The 27,970-nt window shown below is 48.3% G+C and overlaps 1 protein-coding gene across 1 annotated transcript; it reads left to right on the top strand.

Moving 5' to 3' along the window:
* The first annotated feature begins 2 nt into the window (after window positions 1-2).
* TTLL9 (tubulin tyrosine ligase-like family member 9) lies at window positions 3-27,737 on the top strand. Its single transcript, XM_004686974.2, has 14 exons — window positions 3-50; window positions 3,279-3,322; window positions 5,365-5,457; window positions 6,898-7,009; window positions 7,706-7,891; window positions 15,665-15,733; window positions 16,882-16,972; window positions 17,555-17,595; window positions 18,213-18,300; window positions 21,538-21,596; window positions 22,422-22,618; window positions 23,905-24,018; window positions 24,625-24,749; window positions 27,171-27,737. The coding sequence occupies exons 1-14, from the start codon at window positions 36-38 to the stop codon at window positions 27,245-27,247; spliced, it is 1,311 nt and encodes a 436-aa protein (XP_004687031.1). The 5' UTR covers window positions 3-35; the 3' UTR covers window positions 27,248-27,737.
* The last annotated feature ends 233 nt before the right edge of the window (window positions 27,738-27,970 follow it).

Raw genomic sequence — 27,970 nt, 5'->3', positions numbered from 1 at the left:
GGTGGCGGTTTGGCCAGTCCCTCGGGAATCGAGTCATGTCGCGACCGAAGGTAGGAGAGTCGCCCGGTCCAGATGTCTTCATGGTCTCGGGAGATGGGGGGAGGGGAGGGAGGAGGGGAGGGGCGGATCGCGGAGGAATCAAGAACTATGACTTTAGCGGAGGGATTCTGAGTAGAATGAAAATGATTAATTAATTCCGTGGAAAAACTACAAGTCCCAGCGTGCCGCGCGCCTCCCGAGCTTTCTCCGGGGAGTCGGGCGGGAAGTTTACAAAACTCTGGGATTCGAAGCTGTATTCATCAATTTCTCTGAAGCCCAAGGAAGTAAAGAATTTTGGAAAGCTTGATCTGGAAAAGATCTTAGAGATCGATTCATCCTGCCTAGCCTAGCCGTCCAGACATTCGTAACCCATTCATTCCTTACTCCCCGCCCCCCCCACCACCAAAGCCATGCTTAGTGGTCAGTGGGCAAACAGGTGAATAAGACAAGCCACTGTCCTCTAGAAGGGCAAAAGTAACCCCCCCCCCACACACACACACTAGTCCAGCTCTCCCCTACCCCAAACTGCTGCATATCCTGCATTCGTCCTCTCATGAACAGCACTTATTTCTTTAACTCCTTCTCATAACATAAAAAAATCCTGAGTAGGGCTCTCCCTGGTGGCACAACGGGTTAAAGCACCGCATTGTGAGGCTCTTGGAGGCCACTGCAGCACAGTTCAATCCCCCACCAGGGAGTGACCCACATGGCACGGCAGACCTCTCCTGATCCGCCCGCTGCTACCCTTCGCAGTGTACTTCGTTGATCTGCCTGTTCTGCTCCCCACTCTGTTCCTGGTGAATCTTCTCACCCACCACTCCTCTGGCCTATACCCCAGTTCTGTACACATAAATAAGTAAATCTTTTAAAAAAAAATCCTAATCTGATTATCTAGCCTAATCTGCAACCTTAATTTCCATCTGAACCTTAATTTCCTTTTGCCACAGAATGTAACATTCTTACAGGTCCTGGTGATTAGGACATGGACATCTTCTAGGATAGAATTATTCTGCTTTCCACAATATGCTATCATCAAACAAGTAAATGAAATTTAAGATACAATTTATGATAGTTTCATACAATCAAATTCCTATGAATAAATGTTAAAATGTTCAAAACTTCTATACTGAATACATTGTGGGGAGAAATTAAAGATGACAAATTAATAAAGAGATAAGCCATATTAATAAATTGGAAGACAGCACTTGTATGATGCCACTTTTTTTTTTTAAGATTTATTTACTTATTCATACAGAACTGGGGTACAGGCCAGAGATGCAGAGGGTGAGAGGATTCAGGGACAGAGTAGGGTGCAGAACAGGCAGATTGACAAAGTACACTGCTGAGGGGAGCAGTGGGCGGGTCAGGAGAGGTCTGCCTCACCATGTGGATCTCTTCCAGGGCAGGCGGGGATCTAACTCATGTGGAAGTGGCTTAAGCTTCTTAGTGCAGTGCTTTAACCCGCTGTGCCACCAGGGAGGGCCTATGATGTCACTTCTTACCAAAATGCTTATAGATTCAATGCACTCCTAATCAAATTCCCAGCATGCTTTTTTGTATAGAAATTAGCAAGCTGGTTCTAAAATTTGCATTCAAATGAAAGGAACCGAAATTGCAAAGACAAGCTTGAAAAAAGGTTGGAAGTCTTATGCTACCTGATTTAATGATTTACAAGAATCCTACAGTAAGACAGTGTGATAGTGACACAAGCGTAGCCAACTAAGTAGATAGGAGAAAACACATTCTAGGACAGACCTGCATATTCACAGATAATTGAATTTTGATAGAATATTCAATATTCAATGTCCTGTAGTTCTGTTAGGAAAGAAAAGCTTTTCAACTGAAAACTGTAGCAACATGGAAAATGGAATTGAAAACATGAGAATGTAGAACATATAACCTAGAAAGATTAGGACTCAGCGAGTGCTGAGGTAGTTGGAGGGTTTGAATCAATAATTGGAACATGATTTCACTTGCTTTGCGGAGGGGAGGGAAGCTTATTTTTGCCAGTTTCCTAAAGCAGTATCCTCTATCCTCTGCCACCAGCTTTTTGGGGAGTTAGGATGGTGTGGTTGGCAGAATTCTAAGATGGGTCCCTAGGTTTCCACCCTGCAGCATGCACACCTTGTATACTTTCCTACCTTGCATGCTTCTCTTCCTTTGAGTGTGGATGGAGCCTGTAAATTTAATGGGAGTGTTATTACCATGACCACAACACATTATACTAGACTCCATTGTAGCTGATTCAGAGAGGGGAGGTTCAGAAATCAGAGATATATTCCCATTGGCCTCAGTGAAGGAAATCACACATATTGTAAACTGCTTTGGGCAGTTGAAATGAGCAGCAAATGGCATCTAGAAGCTGAGAGCAGCTGTTCCTAGCCAATGGCTACGAGTCAATGGGACTGCAGTCACACAATCCCAAGCAATTGGATTATGCCAACAACCTGGAAGGTCTTGGAAGAGGACCCTGAGTCCTGAGCAAGAAACCATAATCCAGGCCACCTGGTGCATCCTGGTGAGATGTGAGAGGATAATCTGTCTTTGCTGTGCCCAGACTCCTGACCTGTGGAAACTGTGTGATATAAATCTGCACTGTTTTAAGTCACGAAATGTGGTAATTTGTTTCTCATGTTAGAAAACTAATGCAGATGGCAAGTCTGTGCAAGCTGTGAAATCATCCTGTACAAGATCAATTTTAGTTTCTTTTCATTTGTGCCTATTTGTGCCTTAGGAATTGGTTTTACCAAGACAGAGCCAAACTGTGTTGGGGACAGCGTAGAAACAGAACAATCCCCACCACTCTTTGGAAATTTGAAAGGTTAATTTTAAGTGGGAGAAATGAACATTGATTGTTTGACCCAGCCCTCGCCTGGATGCTAAACAAACATTCAGAATTAGCACAGGAAGCTCACTGCTCACTGTAGAGCTCAGTCCTCAGTACCAGGGTTCAACGTTAGTTCTTACAAACACTGAAAATTGGGTATTCATTATGCTCGTCATGTCTGTGGGTTATGTCTACAGTCAGGGGACCTTGGGTACTTGGGGGTTCATTTCAAGAACTAAATTTCTGGACATACCAGTGACCAGTGAAACTTGGCCAGGCTAGAACTTCATGTTTCAGGATCTGGGCTGTGCTATATCTAATGGTTTGAGCACTTAATCCCCGCAATAAACTGAGCTGTAAAGCAGGGTGGATTTGCAAAAACGGTTACACCACTCTCCTTTTCTCATTGCAGAATCAAAATTACAAGGGCCATGGGTTGTCAAAGGGAAAAGAGCGGTGAGTGGACCCACCCAATCCAGTAAACGCAGCACTGCCTGCCCTCCATCAGTTCCTTCCTCACTCACATTCTTCCATCCCTCCCTCTTCTTTATTTTAGTGATGATGATGATAACCATAGTGATAATAAAATTGACAATTACTAAGCAACTTACCATGTGCTGGCTCCAGAGCTAGCCGATTCACCTGCATTGTGTGATCTTAATTTACATTGACTGTGTGTGTGGGTCTCTCTCTAGAATCTGTCTCCTTCTATGTAGTCACTTATGCTTGTGGCACTTCCACAGTGTAAACTGCATGACACAGACCTTTAGAGTATTGTGTCCCCTCCCTAGATGAGAAAACTGAAGCTTAGAGGGGCTAGGTGACTTGGGGTCAGCTAGGGGCAGAGCTAGCTGGATTCCAGGGCCTGAGTTGTCTCTAACTCTCTCTCCCTTCTTCCTTCAACAACCATGTGCTACTTGACAACTCAAATTTCTGCCCTGATCCTCTGCTTCACGCCCATGTTAGAACAGCTTTTAAAATATTTATTTCTCTCATATAACAGGGTTGGAGGTCTGAAGCAATGGTTCAACAGTGGGAGACAACTAGTGTCTCCATTATTGTCTTGACTTTGTCCTACAGACTCCTTGGGCTGCTGTGTCTTGGAGAACTGTGTCACTAGTGAAACGGAAACTCTAACGTAATCTCTAAGCGATGCCCTCCATCCCTCTGGCAAGCATTATTCTACTTCCAGTCACTCTGATTTTTGACTACTCTAAGCACCTCATACACCTGGGACCATGTTGCCTTTGTCTTTTCGGGACAAGTCTTTTTGGCTTACTTCACTTAATGTAAAGTCCTCAGGAGCTATCCACATTTTGCTAACCTGGTCATCTGCTGGCAGACACTTAGGTTGTGTCCACATTTTAGCTATTGTGAATGCTGCTTCCATGAACTGGGTGTACAAATATGTGTTAGAGGCCTGGCTTCAATTCTTTTGGGTATATATCCAGTGGTGGAATTGCTGGGTCACATGCTAATTCTCTTTTGACTCTCTTGAGGGACTGCCATGCTCCAGCTTACGCTCTCACTAACAGTGTTTCCCTTTTCCCCTATCTTTGCCAACGTTTGTTATTTTTTCCCCCATCTAGCCATCTCAGTGGGTATGCGGTTGCATTTCATCGTAGCTTTGATGTGTATTTCCCTAATGATATAAGTGGGGGAAGTTGCTTTTTGGGGAGGGGGGTTGAGCTGAATAGTTACTGGTGTTTGTGGGTTTTTGTTTTTGTTTTTTTTTTTTTTTTTTTTCTTGCTAGGTTGTCCCTTCTCTGGTCCTTTGGCTAGAAAGAGTAGACTTCTGTTGGAGCTTCGTGTTCTGTGCCCACTGGCATCTCAGGCTTGCCACTTTCTTTGTTTCTACATCTGGGATCTACAGGGCAAAACGAAAACTCAGGGAATGCCCCACCATGTTGTTCCTTGGGTCCTGAGGTTCCTAGCCAGTCCTTGTTGCAAAAGCCTTGTTGCAGGTATCTTGGTGGTTTTCACTGTACTAGTAAGAGACATGACTAAAAGAACTTCTGTGTCATTCCCGAGGTAAATCCCAGAAAAAAGGGTTTGCAAACACCATTAGCTGTAAAGACAAGCCATGGCACAGGAAAAGCACTGGCACATAGTTAGGCATTGAATAAAATGACTGGCATTATTTTTCAAAGATTTTATAATTCTCAATTTTATTATTATTTTTCTTTTACTTTTTCCACTGAGGGAAATGAGAAGACTGAAATATTTGAGCAGAAGAGGGACAGGACATGAATTACATATTTATTTATTTTTATTATATTAGTTTATTTTTACATATTTTTGTGCATTTTTCCATCTCAGTTGCAATTATTGTTTTTTTAAGTTTTGTATGCTGTGATGCTACACTCTGAGATTCAGGAATTCTGTTTTGGCCTTTTCAGGCATGGAATTGATCCTTCTTTCTTTCCCTTCTCCTAGCCCTAGACCATCCCAGGGAAGTAGCTAGTCCTGAATGAGCGTTCTGCGGCCTTGTCTTTCAGAGAACAGAGAGTATCAATCCGATTCAAGACCACACTTGTGAATACGCTCATGGACGTCCTTCGCCACAGGCCTGGCTGGGTGGAAGTAAAAGAGTAAGCCTCCCATCCCACCCCAATTTCATACCACCTTTCTTTAGTCTCACAGGTCCCTGTCTCCCTTTCTTCTCCTAATTCCTCTGGGTGGCCCAGAGCGACCAGCAGCATTTAGTTAGCAGCTATCAGGTGTCTTTCTGACGCCAGCCCTGTCTTATTTAAGCCTTACAACCAGCCAGCAAGATAAAAATGTGTGCAGAAATATTAAGCCAATCGCTTAAGGTCATACAGTCCACATGTGTCCGTGTGCAATTCAAACCAAGTCCAATTTTACTCTGTTGCACAGCCGGTGTCCTGCGGCTGTCTGCAGAATTAATCACAAACCTGCTGACTTGAATCCTCTAGAGATGGCAGGTCCAGGTCAAGGGCTGCCCTTGGCTGCTTACTAATTCTGGGACCTTCAACAACTTACTTGAACTCTAAGCCTACATTTCTTCTTTTATCCCGGGCCCTTGGGACACTGAAATGAAAAAAGTATACACATCGAAAGTGCTTATATTATTTAGGGTCAAGGTTTTGATGCATGGTTGGAGCCACTGAAATCAGTGTGGGGCATGAAATCATGTGACAAGTTTTCTGGGTTGCCATCCTACTCTTAATTTGGGGCTTGGGAAGAAACTTTAGGAAATAGAAACTCAAGACTGGGGAAAGTGTGGACAACCTCTTTGTCTTGTTCAACCTTTCAAGCAATCTAAGTCTTTTGAATTAATTCTTGTAAAAATTTATTTAAAAAACTTAATTGGCAAGGTACATCATACATATAAACACATAAACATTCATGTGTGCATATAATTCAAATTTATATATGCAAATATATTCACATTTTACTACCATTGTGCTTAAGTGTGTAGATTATGCCAGCTAAGGCCCGTTCTTCCTTCCCTCCTGTCTCTTTTTCTTCCTTAAACAAACAAAAAAGCTTTTAAAACATACCAGACGTTATCATGTACTATACACACACACGTCTATAATAAAACTCTAAAGACATTTCTGAGAAATCCAGGTTATTGGCTTCCTTTGGGACAGGAGCAGAGATAGAATCAGGTCAGAATATACTGGGGGCTTCAGTTATACTTGTAATTTTTCACTTAAAAAACCTGGAATCAATCATGGTGCTGTTATTCTATTTCCTGTCACGATCTTGAAGAACCAGCTCTCTGTACCCCAGCTCCGGAATCTGGGTTTGGTAGATTAGCCTGGTTTCCTGTCCTTTTCCCTGGCACGGTGGTGAACAGGGGTAGAATTGAAGTCAGGCAGGTCTGGGTGTGAGTCCTGATGTGGCTGTGTCCTCGGGGGTAAGCCTGTGTCTGTCTTAGGGCTCCAGAGAAGGCTGTTGCCTTCTGGGGGTTGCGTTGAGGCTTCAGCAAGAAGGCTTTGGGCTTGCAGATGCTGCCTCATGCTCCCAGGTGGTAATGTGATCTTTGTCCCACCCACCCCTAGTGAAGGGGAGTGGGATTTCTACTGGTGTGATGTCAGCTGGCTCCGGGAGAACTTTGACCACACCTATATGGACGAGCACGTGCGGATCAGCCACTTCCGGAACCACTACGAGGTGAGCAGGGAGGCCTGGCACTGAGTCCGGCAACTCGTGCCACTGGGGGTGACAGTAGGCAAGAGCTGGTTTGGACCAGAAGAGAAAAGTAGAAAGGAACTTGGGCCTACACGCCAGGCGGGGGCTACGTGCACTGGGCATACGATGAGCCGATGGGTGGCTCGGGACAAGGCTCTCAGACCCATAAGAACAGACTTCTTGGATGGGATTAAGATCGCCAGCTGCTTGGTGTTTTCAGCACCAAGCCGTGGTGGGGGAGAGGTTGAAGGCATGGATGCTTGAAGAATTATGGTGATTTCAGGGTGAGACAAGTTGAATAGTTTGGAATTTAGAGGTAGAAGGAAGGTCCAGGAGGAATCAGACCAAAAAATGGAACCGGAGGAGCTAGTGGCGGGAGATTTTAAAGGATAGTGAACCTTAGTAGTCAGAAACGTAAACTTCAGAGTCAAAACCTAGTGGTATAGCCATTAGATGAATAGAATAGCTCTGGGAAACTACCAGTCTTCCTGGGACTCAGTTCCCTGGTCTGTAAAGCTGGGGTGGTTGTAGAATGGCAGGCTGTCAAAATTAGTGATACTGCTATTTTGTGGGTCAGAAAATGGGTTTTGTGGAGACAGTTGGCGGGATGGTTAGCACTGGGAGAGGGAGGAGACAGTGGGCACAAGCACTAATGGACAGCCTCACCATCCTGCCCAGCTGACCCGCAAGAACTACATGGTGAAGAACCTGAAACGTTTCCGGAAACAGCTAGAGCGTGAGGCGGGAAAGGTGGAGGCAGCCAAGTGTGACTTCTTCCCCAAAACCTTTGAGATGCCTTGCGAGTACCATCTGTTTGTAGAGGAGTTTCGCAAAAACCCAGGAATCACCTGGATCATGAAGCCTGTGAGTATCTGGAAAAGGGTGGGCAGTGGCGAGGGACCCAGGCTGGTGCAGCATCCTTCCCGGCATATCTCAGTACAGGACTCTGCCTGGGAATGCAGCCTTGGATGTACCACCTGCCTCTCCTGAGGAACTGACCCCATCCCCCTCTGCAGTGAGTGGCTCTGGCACCTGGCCTGCTGTATACAGTATGTGCTCAACAAGTGTTTACTAGACGAACAAGTGATGCTCAGAATATCAGGGCAGGGAATCCACAACTTCCTTGGGGCTCAGATCCCTGCTTCTCTTCCTGATATAAAAGCAGACAATGGCAGGGCGTGGGAAGTGCTTTGCTTACAATGCCCCAATTCTCATAACGGTCCTTGGGAGGAGAGATTACCAGCCTTGTTTTAAAGATGAGGAACCTGAGGCCTATTTATTTAAACCTTCCACAAGTACTTACTGAGAACATGCCTGTGCCAGACACAGAACTAGCCACTGGGGATACAGTTTTAGCAAGTCAAACACGAGTCTCTACCCATATTGAGGACAGACAACAAACTGAGGATACATGTGTGATCACAGTTGTGCTAGGAGTTAGTAAGGAAAATGGTGCCAGGAGAGGAAACATCAGGGTACCCCTCAGACTGGCAGGCTTGTCTGAAAAATGAGAGTTTGGGTTCTGAGGCCAAACCCCTTGGCTCAAATCCTAGCTGTACGATTTACTTGTGACTTCAGGCAGATTACTTAATGTCTCTGTGTTGTTGTTTTTTTACCCACCTGTAAAGTGAGACTAACTTTAGGAACTTTAGCATAATACTGTCATGTGACTCGATAATATAGAAAAAGCACATATCAAGTGTTCAGTAAGAGATAGTAGCTGTGGTGAGACTCAGTATTGAGCTGTGGTCTGAGAGATGCATAGGAGTCAGCCTGGGGAAGGACAGAGGAGAGGGGAAAGCGGTCCAGGAAGAGGGAACTGCATGCACCAAGACCTTGCATGGGGGTTGGGGGAGGAAGAAGGGGTGGGCTTTCTAGGGCCCCTGAGCCCTCCTAGTGCCAGCCCTGGTCTCTCACTACAAAGCCATGGGCCACCATAGCCCTGAACGGCATATCAAGTCCCCTTCTGTTTTCCCAACTTGGGAATGTGCTGGACCCCAGGAAGGGAGCCTGGGGTCGGGCAGGAGAGAGCAGCTTTTCCTGGGGAACCTGAAGACTGGGCTGGTGTAGACCCACCCGTGCAGATTTAGCCAGCAGCACAGGTGCTTGGAGGGGGAGCCAGTGCAGGGTGAGGGATTGCGAGGCTGTAAAACAATGATGCTCCCAACAGAGACTGAGCTGGGGTTTCCCCAGGGTCTCTGGTCCTCTCTGCTGGAAGGCTCGCTGGGCAGGCACCGGAAGGCTCTGAGCTGGAGCAGAAAGGGTTAGACTGAGAACACTGTGCCCCACTGGGTGGGCGGAGTCCAGCCTGCTGCTTTATCCTCTAGACAAATGGTAATTTGTGCTAATTGGGAACCGCAATCGCATATTAAGTTGATTCCTTTGCCAGCCCACAGCCTTTGTTAGCAGCAGACACAAGACAGCTGTAATTAAGAGGTGGAATCTTGACTCTGTGTGTGTGTGTGTGTGTGTGTGTGTGTGTCTGAAAACAGGGAGGGTTTCCATGTTACAGTCTTGAGGCAGTTACTTCTCTTTCTAGAAACGGTAGCTTTCAGTCTTGGCCCCACCCTTCAACTGACTGGGTGGGGCCAGGCCACAATGCTATCCTTCTCTTGAGGTCTGCAGGGATGAGAGGGTAAATCTCATCCACAAGGTACCTTCACTGCAACATATGTGTGTGACCAAACAACTGGGCACCACTGCCCAGCCAAGTGGGCCATAAAATTACCCATCAGGTTATGAGGGTGCCATGGGTCGGGGTACTACCCTGGGATCCTTTGGGCCACAGTATTAGTCCTGAGATTTTGTTGTATGGACTCCTTTTGTTAAGGGAAAGGATGTCCTAAAGGAACTCTGGAGTCCACCCCCTACTCCAGTGATTGAAAACTACAACTCCCAGCAGCACCAGGGAGAGAACTGCAAGGACCCAAGGGCGGAGCTAAACAGGCATTCTGGGACATTGGGGGATAAATAGGCCATCTCTCGCTCTCTAGGGAAACTGCTGTCCAGACCGAGTGACTTGGGGCTTTCAGTTACCAGAGCTCCAAGTCTGCCAAGCAGGTAAGATATTCCAGTTGTTTCCTTTTCTTTTCCCTATTTTGTGCCTGCAGTACAACTGAATTTTAAGCCTGGGTGAGGCCCCACCGATAGGTGACCCAGTTCACACTGGGGTGCCCTGTAACAGTTTGAAGTGGGGAAATGTTACAAAATAGAATGTTACCCTACATCTGGAAACTAGAGGAGGAAAAGCCCCTCAGCACTCCACTCTTTTTGCAAGGCCTGTCTTTGTGACCCAGTTGACCCTGGCTCAGCCTCAAAAGACACTTTCCAAACACAGCTGCTGTGGTCCGGCCAGCTGGGTAGCTACAGGCCTGTCATTCTCCTCTGACGGCCTCTGCCCCAATCCTGGGAAAGGCAGGCCCGCTTGGACTCAAAGGGAGCAGGCAGCTTCAAGGACCCCTCCATGCCTCAGTGGGGGACCCCTTCTCCCACCTGGCCTGAGTCCCAGCCCATCTGAGAGCTCCTCCATCCCTCTCAGGGAGCTCAAGGGCAGACCCCTGGATTTAGCATTTAAAAGTCCAGTCTAAAGTAAATATTGTGTCAAGTTTTTCCCATCTAAGCATTCTCTGCCTGCACCTCAGACCCTCCAAGTTGGTGGGGAGGTGGGTAGGACTGAGATCACGGAGACCAGGCTTGCTCCCCAGTCTCCCTCATTGGGCTGGGGGGCGGGGGCTGACTGCTGGGCCCCACATGCTATGTTCTGCTCCCAGGGTGTCTGCAGATCCAGTCTGCACATCTCAGCTGTGAGCATCCTGGGCCACCGCTAGGCTGTCCTCAGCTTTGGGGCTTTGGGAGTGCTGTGGAAACTAGGACTGGAAGAACCAGTCTGGGAATACAAGTTTACCCCAACCAGAGCTTTGCACACTTTTTCATTGAAAAAGTTGAAACTAAAGAAAAGAAAAAACTAAGAGTCCAGGTGCTTTGCTCTGCAGAGAACATGAAAACCCAGTTGACATGCCTCATTGAGAAGACAGAGTTCTGTTTGCATGACCAGGGGCTCTGGCATCTGGTGAAATGTGTGCGGCCTGTTGAAGAACAGTGCTTTTAAAAGCCTAAAATAAAGTATATTTGATTATAAAAGACAGCAACTGTATTGGAAAGCAGCTATCACACCATTAGTCTGGGTCCTCTGAGAAACAGAGGCCGAGATCCAACATGTCAGAGTTTTGCCCAGGAGGAAAAATGGGGAGGGAGCCCAGGGGAGGGAGCCCAGTGAGCTGCCAGCCAGCCCCAGTCAGGGAGAGGGCAGGGAAGGGCGCAGAGGCCTACAGGGCCCCCTGCAACCCAAGGGCAGCTCTCGGAGGCCAAGAGGGGCTTGGAGGCCGGAAGTCACTGTCCAACTCCCAGGAACAGGCTCGCCCCTCCCACCCTCAGCCTTGGGCTCCGGCTGCTTGCTGGGCACAGGATGGGCACGGGATGGGCACTGCTCTCCTCGCTGCCCATTGGTTAGTGGCCCATCCACTCAGTGTCACGGCCAACACAAAACCTATTAGAAAGTTCTCCCTGTTACAGTAATTGTAGCACCAGCAAGGCACAGAGCAGGTTTACTCTGAGCCAGGCAGAGGGGTAAAGGAAGAGCCCTGTGCCCGTGGTGACTTGTTCAGGCTTTTTCTGAGCTTTTTGTATCATCTGTAGTGAGGCAGCCAGGTACAGGGGAGGCAGGGGCTAAGGGTGGAGGGGTTGTGGGCCAAGAGGTGACTTACCTCCTGGCCCCTGGCAATCTTCACTCTTTCTGGCTCTCTGGCGTTGTCTCATGGGCTCTGCCCTCTGTCCTCTGTGCTCTCTGGTATTTCTGCTTCTGTGCTCTTGTGCTGCTCCTGGCATCCTGGTGAGCTGCCCTCAATGCCCAGTCCATCAGCCCAGGTGCGCCCACTTACTCATGCCCACACCCACTGCAGGTGCCGCCATCAGGCACACGTGTAAGAACACAGGTGTGGGGTGTGGGCGCCAGTGGTGGGAGGGCAGAAAACCCTGACAGCTTCCACTCACCTACAGTAGTATGTGTGTTGTTGTGGCGGTCTGATATTGGGGTGAGGCAGGAAGCATGGGGGTGAAAGGATTCACAAGAGCCAGAGTAGAGAACAGAAAAGGTAAATTTATTGAACTACCCTGCAAGGGTAGTTCAGAAATGTCTACTCAGGAAGGCCTTGGGGGCCCCCTTCTATAACCTATTTTCCAAGGCTTTTTCATGACTGGAGGAGTCGCCTCTGGCCTGCTGTCTTCCTCATAGGAGGTGTCCTGCTGGTTCTGTGGCCTCTTTCCACATTCCTGGGAACTCCCGATAGCCCCTATTAATCATGTGGCCCTGTGGCCAGGTTTCCATGGCAATGCTAGGGTTTCTCTTTCTTATCCATTTTGTGTCCCCCAGCATTGTTCAGCTGAGCAAAGTGCACTAAGTTTTCGCTGTATTGATCAACATCCAACACTTTGCGTGAACAAGCTCAGTAGTTACTGTCACTGAAAGTCACAGTGAGCATAAACAATGTTTGCAGATGTTACAGCTGCAACGTGACAGGCCTGAACAATTCCATGGCTTGTCTCCTATTTCACAACAGAAGCACATGTGAAAATCTGGTCAGGGACTAAAGAAATAAAGATGAAAATCTTTTTTTCCATTAAGTTTACACACGCCAGGGCTCTTCCTCTAATGACGAAAAGTGGACTCCAGGGAGAGCTTATTGGGTGGCTCAAGTCATCATCCAGCCCCAGCCCTGCGGACGGCAGCTGCTATTGGTCACAGCACAGCACAGCACCTGCCGCGCCAGATTATCCTCCTCACACCTCTACCTGCCACAGTAACAGGCATCCTGGCCCTGTGTCCCTTTGGATTTAACTCGCCCCATAGTGTGGATTTAGACCTCCCCAGAGGGCAGGGCCACCAGGAGGAGGTGATCCAAATGGGGTTCTGTTGAAGGAAAACGGGGAGCTCACTAATCCCTGCAACTACGATGATAAGTGGCTGGTAGGGGCAGGACAGCTGGTGTGGGGTGACCAGAGGGGTGACGGGTCATGGGAGGCACAGAAACAAAGTGTGGTTCATTCTGTAATCAAGTCTCATATTTTGCCCTAACTGATAACACATCTTTTGTAAGAACAATATGTAAATATTTTCTGATGATTAAGTAGTAGTAGCAAATCATTTATCATGGTTTTAAAAAAATATTTATGCATACAGAACTGGGGTACAGGTCGGAGGTGCAGGGGGTGAGAGGATTCACCAGAGACAGAGTGGGGAGCAGAACTGGCTGATGTACTGAAACACTGCTGACGGAGCAGTGGGCAGGTCAGGAGAGGTCTGCTGCACCATGTGGGTCAGCTCCTTGGCCGGGGATTGAACTTGGGCTGCAGTCGTTGTGGATAGCTTCACAGTGCTGCACTTTAACCTGTTGTGCCACCAGGGGAGCCCCATTTATGATGATTTTGGGGTGTCCCTGGCACTTTTCAGGAGGCTCCTGATCCCCAGGCTTGTAAACACAGGTCTAACTACCCTCAATTTGTCACCTGCTGGCGGGGTAACTATGCGCAGGGTGCTTGGCCCACGCCTCCTTGAGCTTTCCTTGGTTACAAAGAAGGCGAATATAAATGTCTACATCCTATATTTGCGCCTATGCCCTTGAGCCATGCACAGTGTTGTAAACCAGCTTCACCTCAATAAAACATAATGTAATTTCAAGAAAAAAGAACAAACAGATATCCACATGAAAGATTTTAAGTTGTGAATCATCAATTTAAAAAAAAGAGAGGGAAGAGAGATCAACTAAAATTAAAAATTGTGTAATCGCTCAAGTAAAGAAGACATACAACTGGCATTTTGGGGAGAGAGCTAATGACTCATAATTATTGGCAAATATTAAATTCACATCCCCTCACCCCACCCCAACAAAACTTTAACAAGACAATGTGTATAAATCCGTGCACCTGGCATGCAGGGAACACCTGAACAGTCGGTGACCTTCCTCATGAACCATTCCTCCCAAGGTAGGGTCTGGCTCTATGGTAGAGTGACAGCCCCTCCCCCTCCCCACGTAGTCATCTCTTACGTAGCTCATGAGCCTCCAGCTTGGCAACGCTTGACTGGGACTAGGGCATCTCCACCGGGGGCTGGAGGATTCACTTCCAAGCTGGCAAGTTGGCGCCAGCTGTTGGCTGGGAGCTCAGCCAGGATTCAAGGCTGGAAGATTCAGTTGCCCTCTGTGTGGGTCTCGCCACGTGACCTAGCCTCTCCATGTGACCTGGGCTTCCGTACAACATGGTGGCTGGGATCCAAGAGTGACCATCCCAAAAGAGAAAGCTATGTGGAGGCCTCACGACCTCCTGTGACCTTGACCAGAATGTTTGTGTCACTTCTGGTATATACACAGTCAAGGTTGTCCTAAAGACTCCCCCAGATTCAAGGGGAGAGGACAGTGACTTTACCTCCGGACAGAGGGTGGAGGGAACAAGATTCTAGGAAACATATGGGCCTGGAAATATTGTGCTTGCTCTGGAACCAGAAAGCAGGAGGTTTCTGGTCTACCGGGTAGTCTCTGTGCAGGAAGTTTCATTCCACTCTCAGGACCACCCCCTCAGAGGCCGTCTCCCGGGACAGGCATGGCAGTTACTAACCGTACTTTAAACAACAGAGACATTGAATTATCTCATCTAACAAGAAAGCCAGGGGTAGGTTGGTCCAGTTTGGGGTGTGCCTGACGATGCCATTGAAAGGCCACGCTCCCAGCCTCGTCCACTCTGCCTCTGTGGTGTGTTGCTCTGTCAGGAGACTTCTCCCTCATCGGCGTGAGCAGCCTGCTGTGGCTGCAGGCATCACTCACGCCGTAGCATTGAAAGAACACATTTCTTCCCGCTCTTCCCCCCCCCCCCCCCCGCCGGGAGTACCTATGTTCACCTTTAGTTGGTGCGCTCCCTCCTCACCCCACCCCCCAAATTTTTAACAAGAAGAAAAAATTTTAGCTTAACACAGGTTAGGCTGAGAAGCTCCGTGAGAGCTGGGTGGCTGTGAGGTGGCGGGAAACGCCCAGTACATGCCAGGTGGTGGCTTAATAGATTTGTTTTGTGATAAAATGGTATGTGCCAGGGCCAGGGTGCGGGTGGGGGGAGGCGGAGGCTGTGGGGTCAGTGAGCTCCCCAGCACTGTGAATGTACACAGCCAGGCAGAGATGTCACAGGAGGGAGGAATGGCCATCCTGATGACTGTTCTGCATGACATCAAAGCCCCCGATCTCTGTGAAGCTATGAATTATCCATGCTGGGATTCAGGAAAGGCAGACTGACTTCAGTATTAGCCAAAGCAAGGCCTAATTAGGAAGGCAAATTGATTTCCAAAGAAAGAATGGGATGATATGTTCCCAGGACTGTTAGAAATGGATTTTTAATTGTCTCTCCTTTGTATTATTCATGCGATTGTAAGCCTTTGTGAGCTTCGCTTTCTTCCTCCCACCAGGCTCAGCACCTTCTCTGCTGAAGGCCTGGCCTAGGCCTTTTTGGGGCTAGCTGAGGACCCTTGGGTGGCACGAAGACAGGGATGCTGGTGAGGGGACCCCCCCCATCCAGAGTTTTCTGTACTTACCCCCACCCCAGGTAGCCCGGTCACAAGGGAAGGGCATCTTCCTCTTCCGGAAGCTGAAGGACATCATGGACTGGAGGAAGGTGAGCCTGCCTTTCCCTCTTGCTCCTTACCTCCTCCTTTGCCCCTGCTTCCCACCCTCAAATCTCCGTGGCAAAAGAAGCTATGCCAGGTGTCTGGGAAGAGTTCAACGTCTGACATTGCTACCTAACAGCTATGTGACTCAGAGGAAGTTACTTCACCTCTCTGTGCCCAAATACACGGGAGCTGGTAATTACACGTGGTGAGGATGCAGTGCATTAGCGTGCCTAAAGCCTGAGAACGCTGCATTCTTTACCTGGACCTTCTGCTCACCTGGTGGGGAAAATTTGGCTACCTCATCCTCTAGGTCCCAGATGCTGTATGAGGCAGCTTCCTCCCCAGCCCATCCTGTCCCAGGAAGTAGTGCAGTACAAATCCTAGTTCCAGTCCTGCCTCTGCCTCTCAGAGGCGGTGTGGCCTTGGGATAGGTGCTGAACCTCTCTGAGCCTTAGAAGTGATCATGGCGCAGGGTGGGTGAGGGGAGCAGGACCCTAACACCTATGCGACCAGCACCTCCCAAGCCAGCAGGTACAGAGCAGGTGCTCAGTAAATGAATTTCCACCCTCCATGCGTGTCCCGATTCTTCCATGAAACTGGCAGGGCAATGCTGGGCAGAAGCCAGCAGCTCAGAGCGCAGCCAGCCCGGAGCGTAGTCAGTCCCTCTGACAGCCCCACGAGGAGAGGTAGGGGCTGGCCAGGGTCCCAGACAGGGAAGGTCTGGTTGCATCTGTCCTGAAGCAGCTTGGGGTGTAGGGGCGAGGGTAGGTAAAGAAGATTCTGCCCTTAGAGCCAGAAGCTCGAGTTCCAGTGTTCCTTCCAGCTGGGTTGTTTGTGACATTGAGTATGTGACCCTTAACTTACGGCCTCTGCTTCCTCACAAGGTGACTGTGAAGGGACAGAGCTCAGCAGACTGCACAGGTCTGGAGGTTTAACGCCCAAGCTCTGGGTCCACTTTCCAGCTGTACCACTGACTGGTTGTGTGACCGTGGGCAGGTCATTCTCCCTCTCTGTGCTTCATCTGTAAAGTGGGGATAACATTAGCATTTCCCTGGTAGGTTGATTTAAGGATCAGATGATAGACACCAAATAGAGTGCTTAACACAGTGTAAGAAGGAAATGCTCAATAAATGTCAATTATTATTACAAGTAGGACACAAGAAGTTCTGATGACCAGAAAGACGACATTCCCGTGGAGAACTATGTAGCTCAGCGTTATATCGAGAATCCCTACCTGATAGGAGGTGAGATGGCTGTCTTTGCTCCCAGGTGACTCCAAGTTGTCACCGAGGTCTCTGCTCACCTGTCATCTCCTTCAAGGGGCCAGCTCCCTCCCTGTCCTGTCACCCAGCTTGATTTGCTTCAAAATACCCACCATTGTGTGGACTTCCCCCCCCCCCCAGTTTATTGCTCCTCTGGGGTGTGAGCCCTCTGAAGGCAGGGTGGGCATCCAGAACCCAGACTATGATTTAATAGTCACTTTAATAGTCAATCAACTATTGACTTGGCAACCTGCCATGGGTTCAGCCTGACGTCAGGCACTAAAACTCAAAGCTGGAGGTCCATGCTTCCCTCTCTCACGCCAGCTGTTCTCCAAAACAGTCCTTTGCCTGTGGGCATGCTCTGCCCACTCCCTTCTTGGTTCATTAAAATTCTCCTCATTCATGCATTTACCCAACAAATATTTATAAAACCTACTTGGTACCAGCCTCTCCCTACCTGATAGGCGGTGACACTGCATCTGCCCGTCCATGGCTGTACCCCCAAACCTGGGTGCTTGGCACTCAGTCGTTACCTTTTCCATGACTTCTTTCCTTGTCTGCCAGGCCGCAAGTTTGACCTGCGTGTCTACGTGCTGGTGATGTCGGTGAGTCCCTTAGACAGAGCCTCTCCCCCAGAGGAAGGGAGGGGCAACTCTCCTGGGGAGCAGGGGCCATTCTGGGGCCACTAGTGTGAGCTCGTCTGGTTTTGCCTGCCTGGGAGAGGCTGGGGGTTGGGGTACGGCAACTGAGCATGGGGTGGGAGTGGTGAATGGGTCCAAGCTTTGCCATCTTAGTTGCTCAGCACCCGGCCTCCTCTCCCTGCCCTCCGCTACTCATTCAGTCTTCCCTGCTAGCATTTACTGGCCTGCCAAACATTCATCCAACAAACCTTGAAACCTCACGATGCTCCACTCTCTGCTGGGCACACAGAGGTAGGGTACCCAGCACACTCTGAGCTGAGCTGGGGTGCCCCATGTGGCCCAGGAGCACAGAAAGGGCCCGTTAATCTTGTTCCCTTCTGCATCCCCCCATTGCTACCCCAAAACCCACTAAGGAAGGAAGTGTTGGAATCCAAGGATGCTGGTATTTGAGCAGGCTCTTGAGGGGTATTTGGGAAAGAAGGAAGGGTACTCCAGGTGAGGAAACAGGGGCTCAGCTAGAAGGTGAGCGCGTGCTTGTCTTTATTCCTGTTTCTTTCTCTCCGTCCCTACCGCCCCCACAGTACATCCCTCTGCGGGCCTGGCTGTACCGGGATGGCTTTGCCAGATTCTCCAATACCCGCTTCACACTCAGCAGCATCGATGATCAGTGTATCCTGGGGTCTCCGGCTCCCAACCCCCACTTCCCCTGCCTCTGGGAATCCTCTGGCCATCCTGAGAGCACTCATTCCTTCTGCAGTGATTGCTGAGTGCATGCTCTGCTCTAGACAGTGGAGACAAGACACAGGGAAGACCTTTCACTGTGACCTGAGAGTCTTGTGGAGGTAGGGGACCCTGCCAGCTGATCTGAGAGGGGTAGCTCCTCTCTGCTCAGAGCAACTCACTCCAGACTGCTTTCCTTGGCAATGATATTGGTGCCTAATGTTTGCATTGACTCATATCCCTAGAAGCAGACAGTTTGAGCCCTTATGGAGAACATTTGCATTCTTTCATTCAATGCCTCTAATAGGCTCACTCAGTCACTCAAATACAATGCAGTTTTTGCCCATCAAATTGGTGGGGCCAACAATTTGATAGCACATTGTTGGTAGGAATAAAGATTGCTACACCTCTTGGAGGCAATCTGGCAAATGTCTATCAAAAGACATGCTGTACCTTCTCACCTAGCAATTCCCTCCTGGGAATTTATCCTACAGGTACACCACAATATAGGAAAGGAGAGGCTTAAAGATTATTAACTCCACAGTCTTGTTTGTGAGTGTGAAAAAATAGGAAACAAGCAAATGAGTGGCTTCTTTATACAATGGCATACTATGCAGCTGTTAAAAAGCTGGGAAAATGCTTTGTGTACTGATATGAAATAATCCACAAGATGTATTGTTCATTGGGAAAAAACCAAAGTATAGAACTCTGTGGAAAGTATGCTTCCATTCCTATCTCTATGTTTTTAGCTGTGCATAGACATCTCTGAGAGGATATACAAGAAACTAGAAACAGAAGCTGTCTCTAGGAGGAAAAATGAGTGGCTAAACAGGAGTAGGAAGGAGCTATTTCCTTATATACTTTTTTTATCTTTTTACTTTTGAACCCTGCATATGCAGTATCTGGGTAAAATATAAACATTGAGTAATTTTTTATAAGATTTTTAGAATTGAGCTTCATAAGGAAAAGGCAGATGATCCAGAAATATTTAGGAGACAAGTTAGCAGGACTAGATTTACCCACACACGGGGCAGATGGGAGTGGAGCGGGGCCTTGCAGCCTTCTAGGTCAGGCTGAGCATTCCTCTGCCTCCATTCCCTCCTTCAGTTAAATGTCCATCTGAGCAATGCACTCGCATTGCCTAGAATGGGGGAGGCACTCCTGAGTATTTTTTCTCAACTTGTTTTATTCTGTTCTGCCCACTTCAGCATTTCCAATGTTTGTTTTATTTTTAAGTCTCACAGGCATTTACCCTACCATATGCAAGTCGTCAAATTTATTTCTGTTTTTTTTTTGCCACCTCATTTTTTATTAAAATGAAATGATGCATGTAAAGTACTCAGAACCGCGTCTAGCCCAGAGTGACTCTCAGTACACATTAGGGGTCCCTGCTACCCCCACTTCAGATTGTTTGTATATCTCCAGACACCTTGGGGCTTCATTAAACAAGCAGAGTTCTCTCTCAGGGCTAGCTCCCATTTAATGAGGCTTTGCTATTTTCACAATGAATGAACGCATTATTTTTTACTCCTTCTTTTTAAATTGTTTTTAATTTTGCAGTATTAAAAGATTTAAAATACAGAGAAAACTGCAGAAAAGACTAACAGAAATTCATGCATCTATGACCCAGATTTAGCAGATATGAACATTTTGCTCTAATTGCTTCCGTTGTTCCATACTGACTTTTGAAATAAGGAAGCCACTTTGGATCACAAAATAAGAAGACATATTTTTAACCTGACAGGAATAGATAATTAAATATGTGTGTAGATATACATATATGTAACTTACAATCATTGAGATAGATGACAGATGCATAGGTAGCCGGACACGCAAAACACAAAGACCTTCGGCTCAGCACTGCAACAGGAAGTGGAAGCAACTTAAACCACCGCGGGTGGTGATCCGGTGCTAGCCCATTATCCTGACATACAGCTGTTGTGCCTGCAGCCGCACAGTGCAGCAAAGTCAATTGAAATGTCATGGAAAGCATCAATTGGGATATTTATGATTCCATCTTGGCTTGCAAGGAGGTATTTTCTATTTAGAAGAAAATATGGAAGGACTTCACTAATCCATTAACTCTAAAAACTGGAGAATTTGAATCAGATTAAAAAGCATCTGTTTTCATCTTTACCCATTTCTCTATGTTACCAATTATCTTTTACAACCAATATGCATGACTAGGAGCCTGCAAACTACAGGGTCTGTCAACCACTGCCAGCCTGTCACCTATTTCATGGCGTTTGGCCATACCCATTCACTGACACATTTGTTGCCAGTGGTTGTTTTCATATTACAGGTTAGGGTTGTATGGTCTGCAAAGTCTGACTTTTTTTTTTAAAAGAGTTATTTATTTATGCATAGGAGTACAGGCAGAGGTGTGGGGTGTGAGAGGATTCACCAGAGACAGAGAGTAGAATGGTCAGATTGACCGAAATACACTACTGAGGGGAGCAGTGGGCGGGTCAGGAGAGGTCTGCCGCACCATGTGGGTCAGCTCCCAGGCCGGGGATTGAACTCATGCTGCAGTGGCTGTGGAGAGCTTCATAGTGCTGCACTTTAATCCCTCATGCCACCATGGAGGGCCCCGTGAAGTCTAACTTGAAAAGTTTTGCTGATTGCTGATATAGAACATCAAGAATATAAAAAGAAATTTACAAATAGATATACGAGGTAGTGACTGATTGAATTTCCCAGACAAGGAAATATTTGTATAACTTTGCACAGTTGAAATGTAACTGAAAAACAATCAAAGGCATGGATAATTCAGAAATACTCTAGACCCGAGCTTTTAGCTCAGCCATATGAAGAGAAACTCAGACATGGATGGTGGGCAATCACTTATAAAGACCTTTCTGAAACAATTTCTGCATGAAGCATTTGGAGGCATTCATGATACTGATATGTCAAGTGTTTTGTGGGTTTTGACTTTTTCCAAGCAAAAAGATATGAAAAACATAACTGCTGGAGGAGCGTGATTTTGCCTGAGAATTTGCACCTCTTGCTTTGGACCTAGGCCCACCTGATTCCAAAGCCCACACGTGTGACCTCTGGGCTGTTTGCAGCCTCCCTCTCAGTTCTCCAGCAAAGGTGCCAGTTTGGACTAGTTAGGTTAGTTGGGACTAATGGGGCAGGAATCACCCTTTTTGTCCACACTGGTCCTTAACCACCAACCTCTGCTAGATGTTCACCTCACCAATGTTGCTGTGCAAAAGACATCTCCTGACTACCATCCAAAGAAGGTAAGGATGTGCCTTCCATGGACACAGCCTTCTGGGACCATGTTGGTAAGGACTGAGGGGAAGCACCAAGGAGCCTAGGATGGGCCTGTCTTGGGGTCATAGTTCACCAGCAAGGTCAGGTCCACCTTCCCATTTGCAGGGCCCAAGGCATCAACAAAAATGCAGGCCTGGGCTTCATGAACCTAAATACGGAGAAGCTATACACCAAACTTACAGACATGTTAGTAAAAGTGTTCTACCCTCTTACCATTGCAGATATCTATTATCCATCTATCTGTCCATCTGTTCATCCATCCATGCACCCACTATCAGCAACCCGCAAGGCCAGGTTCAAATGTAGACTTTCCAGGTGTCGGAGTTAAGAGCCAAAATAGAGGGGCATCAGCTCACACCTGCTCCCTTCTTCTCCCTGCCCCAGCTATACCCAACTAATTGGGGATCTTCTGAATACAATCGCCCACAAAAAAAAAAAAACAACAAACCAACACATGTTAGTTACTCCTGGAGCATTGAGATGCACACAAGGTCAGTGCAGGCTAGCCACAGGAAGCAGAGAGGCCCAGAGAGAGGCCTGCACAGGCCACTGGGCAGGGAATTCTGGGGTCCTGGGTTATGCTGAGAAAGGCCCAGGCTTTCTCCCGCGCAGGCAGCATCTCAGCCCCACATGGCAGTGCATACTCACATCCTCCTAACTAGAGGACTCAGGGCTGGGCCTCTCTTGGCCAGGCCTTACAGCTGTGCTGATGGTGATTGTGGGAGGGCCTCAGGGGGCCAGGTCCCAGGTAATTGAGGTTCCTTTCCCAACCTGGTGCATGGGGTCCCCAGGGCTGCAAGTGGATGCTCCAGCGCTTCAGGCAGTACCTGGCGTCCAAGCATGGACCCAAGGCCGTGGAGACGCTTTTCAGCGACATGGACAACATCTTTGTCAGGAGCCTGCAGAGTGTGCAGAAGGTGATCATCAGTGACAAGCACTGCTTTGAGCTGTATGGCTACGACATCCTCATCGACCAAGACCTCAAGCCGTAAGTGGGTGGGTGAGGATGTTTGATCTTTGCTCGGCCGCTTCCCACTTGCCTCACTTTCCTTTTCTGTGCCTCCACTTGACGATCACTGTGCCTATAGCAGTGTTAATAAGGGAGTAACAAGTTATTGCCCAGGAAGCACTGAGCCCTGTGGCTGGCCGGAGAGGCCTTTCCTGAACATCTGCCAAGGGGAGGTTCCTCTCCTAGGATCAAACAAAAAGAGTCCTATCTGTAAGTCGTGGCGCTTTGGGCAAAAATGTTTTATAGGGGAATTTGTTGCCATGCCAACCTCTGCCCAGAACTGGTGCAGTCCTGCGGTACCCATGGAAGAGGTTGAGCAGATAGGGCAGGCTTGCCATGGCAGTGGTGCCCATGTGATACAGCAGCACACAGAATCCCAGTGGGGGTGTCACACAGTAAGTCAAGGGCAGAGACAGGTTCAATTTCCCAGGCTGAGCAGCTCCCCGCAGCACTGCAGCCCCCTGGAGCCCTGGAGCAGGTCCAAGTTAGCCAGGGCTCAAGAAATATGGTGTGCCGGCACCGGCTGGTCTCTCCTTGACCCTTGCAGCAAGACGTGACTGTGAGCATAGTCACTGGTCAGGGAAGCAAGCTGGCAGGAGGCAGCTCCCAAGATAGTGAAGGGAACCAGGTCTCCCCTGACCTGCTGGTGAGCTCGTCCCTCTCTGTGTCCAGACTCCTATTCATTTCAGTTGGCCTTCAGGCTGCTTTTTGGTATGTGTGTTTTTCACTAAACTTCATTAACAATCCATAAATATTGGGAGCTGTTCTAATTTTTTACTTTTCTGGAAAACTCAGATTTCATAATTCTGGATTCATGTTTCCATAGAGCAATAGTCCCCTGGAGCTCGGCAGAGCCACCCTTTTACTTATGGAATGCTCTTTCCAGTTCCCCACAGTCTCCACCCCTCCCTATTGCTCCCCAACTGGGTAGATGTTGACTGGCATCTACAGGCAAACTTTACTAGGAAAGGGAGGTTTTCCTTGTAGTTTCCTTGTTGTGTAGAACACAAGGGCACCCAACTCATTCTTACCTCCACCAGCTCCCCTCATCTAAGTAATTGCCTGGTCTCCCGTTAAAATTTCAAGTTTTCTATGATTGTTTTCAAAGAAGTTTTAGTCACTAAAGGCTTTTTTCAAATGGGGAAGTCGAAAGAAAAATCCCCGTTGAATTCAGGGTGGAGCCAGCACCCCACCCAGCCTCAGTGCCATTCCAGGCCCTCCAGGCACCAAGAAGCCCTAAGACTCTCCCTCCCCTGCCTCCCCAGGTGGCTGCTGGAGGTCAATGCATCCCCATCGCTAACAGCCAGCAGCCAGGAGGACTATGAGCTCAAGACCTGCCTCTTGGAAGACACACTGCACGTCGTGGACATGGAGGCCAGGTGAGGGCGGCCAGGGCCTTGGGCACTGTGCGCAGCCATCTGGACTCCCACCAAGGCTGCAGGGTGCTGGGCACCTGGCGCTGGCGCAGCCCCCAGCACGGCTCTGGCTTGTCCCCTTCCGTATGTGGAGAAACTGCGAGGTCCACACGGGTCAGCTCTAGGCTTTAGGAGGCTGACTCTTCGGGGGCAGAGCAGGCTCTCTACAGCTTTCTAAGGTTTGGTCCAGCAGGGCCCTGGACCAGTCACTTCACCTGTCTGGCTCTCAGTTTTCTTGTCCGTAAGACTGGAAACCTCATACCTACTTCTCAAGTTGTTAGTTTAGCAGATATTTATTGTAAAGCACCTAGCTCATAGTAAGTGCTCAATAAAGACCAACTGTTGTTATAACGATGCATACACTGTTCCTAAGTGGAAAGACCCAGAGTTTGACTTCTGTATAGCTGAGTCCAGGAGCCCAGTCAGTATTGGCCGGTTTGTAATCTCTATTCCTGCCCCCCTCCACCCAGCTCTTTACCCTGCAGTTAACGTTCCCCCAATTATTCCAGCAAAAGTCTGGACCCCTCCAGGTGCACCTTCATTAACTCCTTGTGTCTCCTTCCTGCCCAGGCTCACGGGAAGGGAGAAGAGAGTGGGAGGCTTTGACCTCATGTGGAATGATGGCCCTGTCAGCAGAGAAGAGGGGACTCCTGACTTATCTGCATCAGGGAACTTTGTGACCAATACTCACCTCGGTATGTGGGGCCGGGTGGGAAGTGAGCACTGGGTATGTCTCGGGAGGTACTGGGTAGCCCGGGAGGGAGCTCACACAGTGGTTATTAAGGTGTTGCATTTGATCTGCAATTTACCTACCAGTTGCATGACTTCTGGCAAGAGACCTGACCTCTCTATCCCTTATCTTTACATGGAGGAGAAACAGTTTCTATCTCAGTGCCTAGGACCCAGGCATGTAGTGTGAGAGATTTACCAGTCAGGAGGGAGGCAGCAAAGGCTTAGGTAAAACACAAGTCAAAAAACATATGATGCGTAGACTTCAGGAATAGACTTTAAACTTGGTTTTCAAAAAATTAAAAATATCCCCCATTATAAAAATTATTCACACTACTGTAGAGTATTTGAAAACTAAAGAAGGAAATAAAAAAACATCCAGACATAACCATCTTTAACAATCTGGTGTATTTCCTTCCAGTTTTTTAAAAATTCATATATTCATACTTTTTGTTTTGCAGAATTGGCTCTGGGCTCGGGTTTTGAGTCCCATGTTTCCACAGTGTTCTCCGTGTCATTCCACAATATGAACACGAGCCTGCCTTTTGGAAATTTTTTTGACCAGTTCCACACTACATATTTTGCATACCTTATCTCACTTCATTTTTTGCCAGTTTGTACTATTTTACAGGTGAAAAAATGATCTCCACATCATTACGTAACTTGTGGAAGGTCTTGGTCACAAGGGGTGAGCCAGGCTGGAGTGCTGATCTGCCTGGCCCTGCCCCTTAGCACTGTGGGAAACAGCCACACGGCCTGTACTCACTAACTCAGTTTCTTACAATGGGACATTTGGGACAGTTTGAGTTTTTTGCTTTTGTAAATAATGCCACGGTGAACATCCTCTCAGCCAAAGCTCAGCTGAGACTCAGGCCATTTCTGTGGGGCAGTTTCCTAGAAGTAGAAATACAGGGTCACAGGATGGACTTTGTACAGCTAAACTGCTTTCTAGAAAGAGTATCCAAATTTGCCAGCCACGTCATAGGTATTAAGTACTGACTCAGGTGCATCCATGATTACTGGGGAGGTTTCCATAGTTTAAGCTCTGCGTTTCTTTGTTTGTAAGTTGCCCATACTTTATTTTCCAGTGAGTGGGTGGCTTACGTTTTTCTCAACTTATGAAGGCCTTGGCTGCAAACTGGAATCACCTGAGAACTTTAAAAATATTGATGAAAAAAAAATATTGATGTCTGCCAGAGACAGAGATAGAGTTGGTCCAGACACTGTATTTTTTCCAACTCTCAGATGTTTCTAATGCATGGTTCAGGTTGAGAGCTAGTGATTCAGAAGTTTCTAGGATAATTCCCAAGTCTCCAGTCAGGTGTCTAGGTATTTGGTGATGAATACAAGAGGAGGTGGTTGAAGGTGGGAAGAGCATTACTGAAACAAATTAAGGGTATGTGAGGGATCTCCTGGTGAGAGAGCTGCAGATAACTCAGAGGTAAATCTAGAACTCCAAGGAGAGGTTTGCTTTGGGCACTAAGATGGGGAGGTAGGAAGGAGTCCAGTACAGCTAAAGGTTCATGGGACGCACTTTAGAAAGTCCTGGAGAGCCTACAGTGGGCTCTCAACTCAGTGAAGCCTTGATGTCTGGGCAGACAGGAGTCTGGGCAGCCATGGAGTGCTAAGAAAGGTGACAGGCACAGCGATTCAGTCTCTCCACCAGTATATTCAGCATACCTCAGTATACCTGGTGCGCAGTTTCATAACCAGGGAGTTGCTTCCAGACCAGCCCTGAATGCAAAGAGGAAGGTGGTTTGGGGAGAGGTGACTAGAAACCCACAGCAGCCTCTCAGGACTGCCTGAGAGCCCACGAGAGTAGGGGCCACCTGTGGGGAAGTCATCTTAATATGCCTGGCATGGGGGGGCTGGGAACAGGGGGCTACCACTTTCCCTACTGGGTGCCCGGCACTATGCTAGCCTGATGGGCATTTTCACTGAGCAGAAGCGGGGGAAAGGCAGGGTTGTAAAGAGCTTTCCCTAGGAGCTAGGTGATCTGGGCCGAATCCCCAGGGCTTATTGTGCAGCTACTTCATTGCTTGAAGCCGGTTTTTTTCTTCCACACATCATTCCTGTGAAGTGCCAACCCACCCTGGCACCTGAAGCAGCCCCCACCCCCTCAGGCTTGGGGTAACCCTAGTGAACATTAATGTTTTGGTTGATTCTGACATTCACCCCCTAAAGCAGGTATCCTGATTTACAGAGGAGAAATTGTGTCCTCACAGGGAAAGGGCCTGCTTGAGGCACATAGCCTTCCAGGCATGCAGTCAGGAGGCAAATTATAGGCCACCCAGTGCATAGCTCCCGCCCGACCCCTCCCCTCCAGCCCCCAGGTCCCCTCTGCTAAGCACAGACCATCCCAGCTGACACTGCTCTTTCCCTTCCAGGTTGTGTCAACGATAGGAAAGCCCAGCTGAGGCAGCTGTTCCACTCCCTCCAAAGCCAGAAGAAAGCTTCAGGCTAATTTCCAGGAAGGTGCCAGCCAGTCCTCACCCCACTCCCACACTCAGAGATTCACCTTCCTCTGCCTTCTCTGGCCTTGGGCAGCTGTGCTGCTCATTCTGGGCCCTCTGGGTACCCCACCCCCACCCTGGGTATCTGCACCACAGACACTCACCCAGCCACTGAATCCCCAGGACTGCAAGGGGTTTAACCTGGATTATTGACTGGGTGTCAGGCACAAAGAGGACTTGTGCTGGTTCATGGGACGCACTTTGGACTACATGAGATCACGCCTGAAAAACGAGCAGCCCTTAGTTGGAGTGACTGTGCATGTGGGGCTGGCTCAGGATGCCATAGTACAACTAAATCCTCCTGGCTTTCACCCTTTGAAGTCTCAGGTCAGTGCCGAATGGGTTCTTCAGGAGCAGGCTTCAGGCCCCAAGGAACTTACCATAAGCAGCAATTATTAGATTGTTCATAGGGGACCTGGGTAAGGACACCAGAGACAGAGCGGGGAGCAGAACAGGCAGATAGATGAAGTACACTGCTGAGGGGAGCAGCGGGCGGGTCAGGAGAGGTCTGCCGCGCCATGTGGTCACCTCCGGGGCAGGTGGGAATTGAACTCATGCGGAAGTGGCTTTAGCTTCTCAGTGCTGTGCTTTAACCCGCTGCGCCACCAGGGAGGGCCCTCTTCATTTATTTTTTGTTTACTTATTTATACATACAGAACTGGGGTATAGGCCAG

The sequence above is a fragment of the Condylura cristata genome, unplaced genomic scaffold (genome assembly GCF_000260355.1).
Source record: "Condylura cristata isolate star-nosed mole 26May11 unplaced genomic scaffold, ConCri1.0 scaffold00022, whole genome shotgun sequence".
NCBI lineage: Eukaryota > Metazoa > Chordata > Mammalia > Eulipotyphla > Talpidae > Condylura > Condylura cristata.
This window is presented reverse-complemented; position numbering and strand designations above follow the sequence as displayed.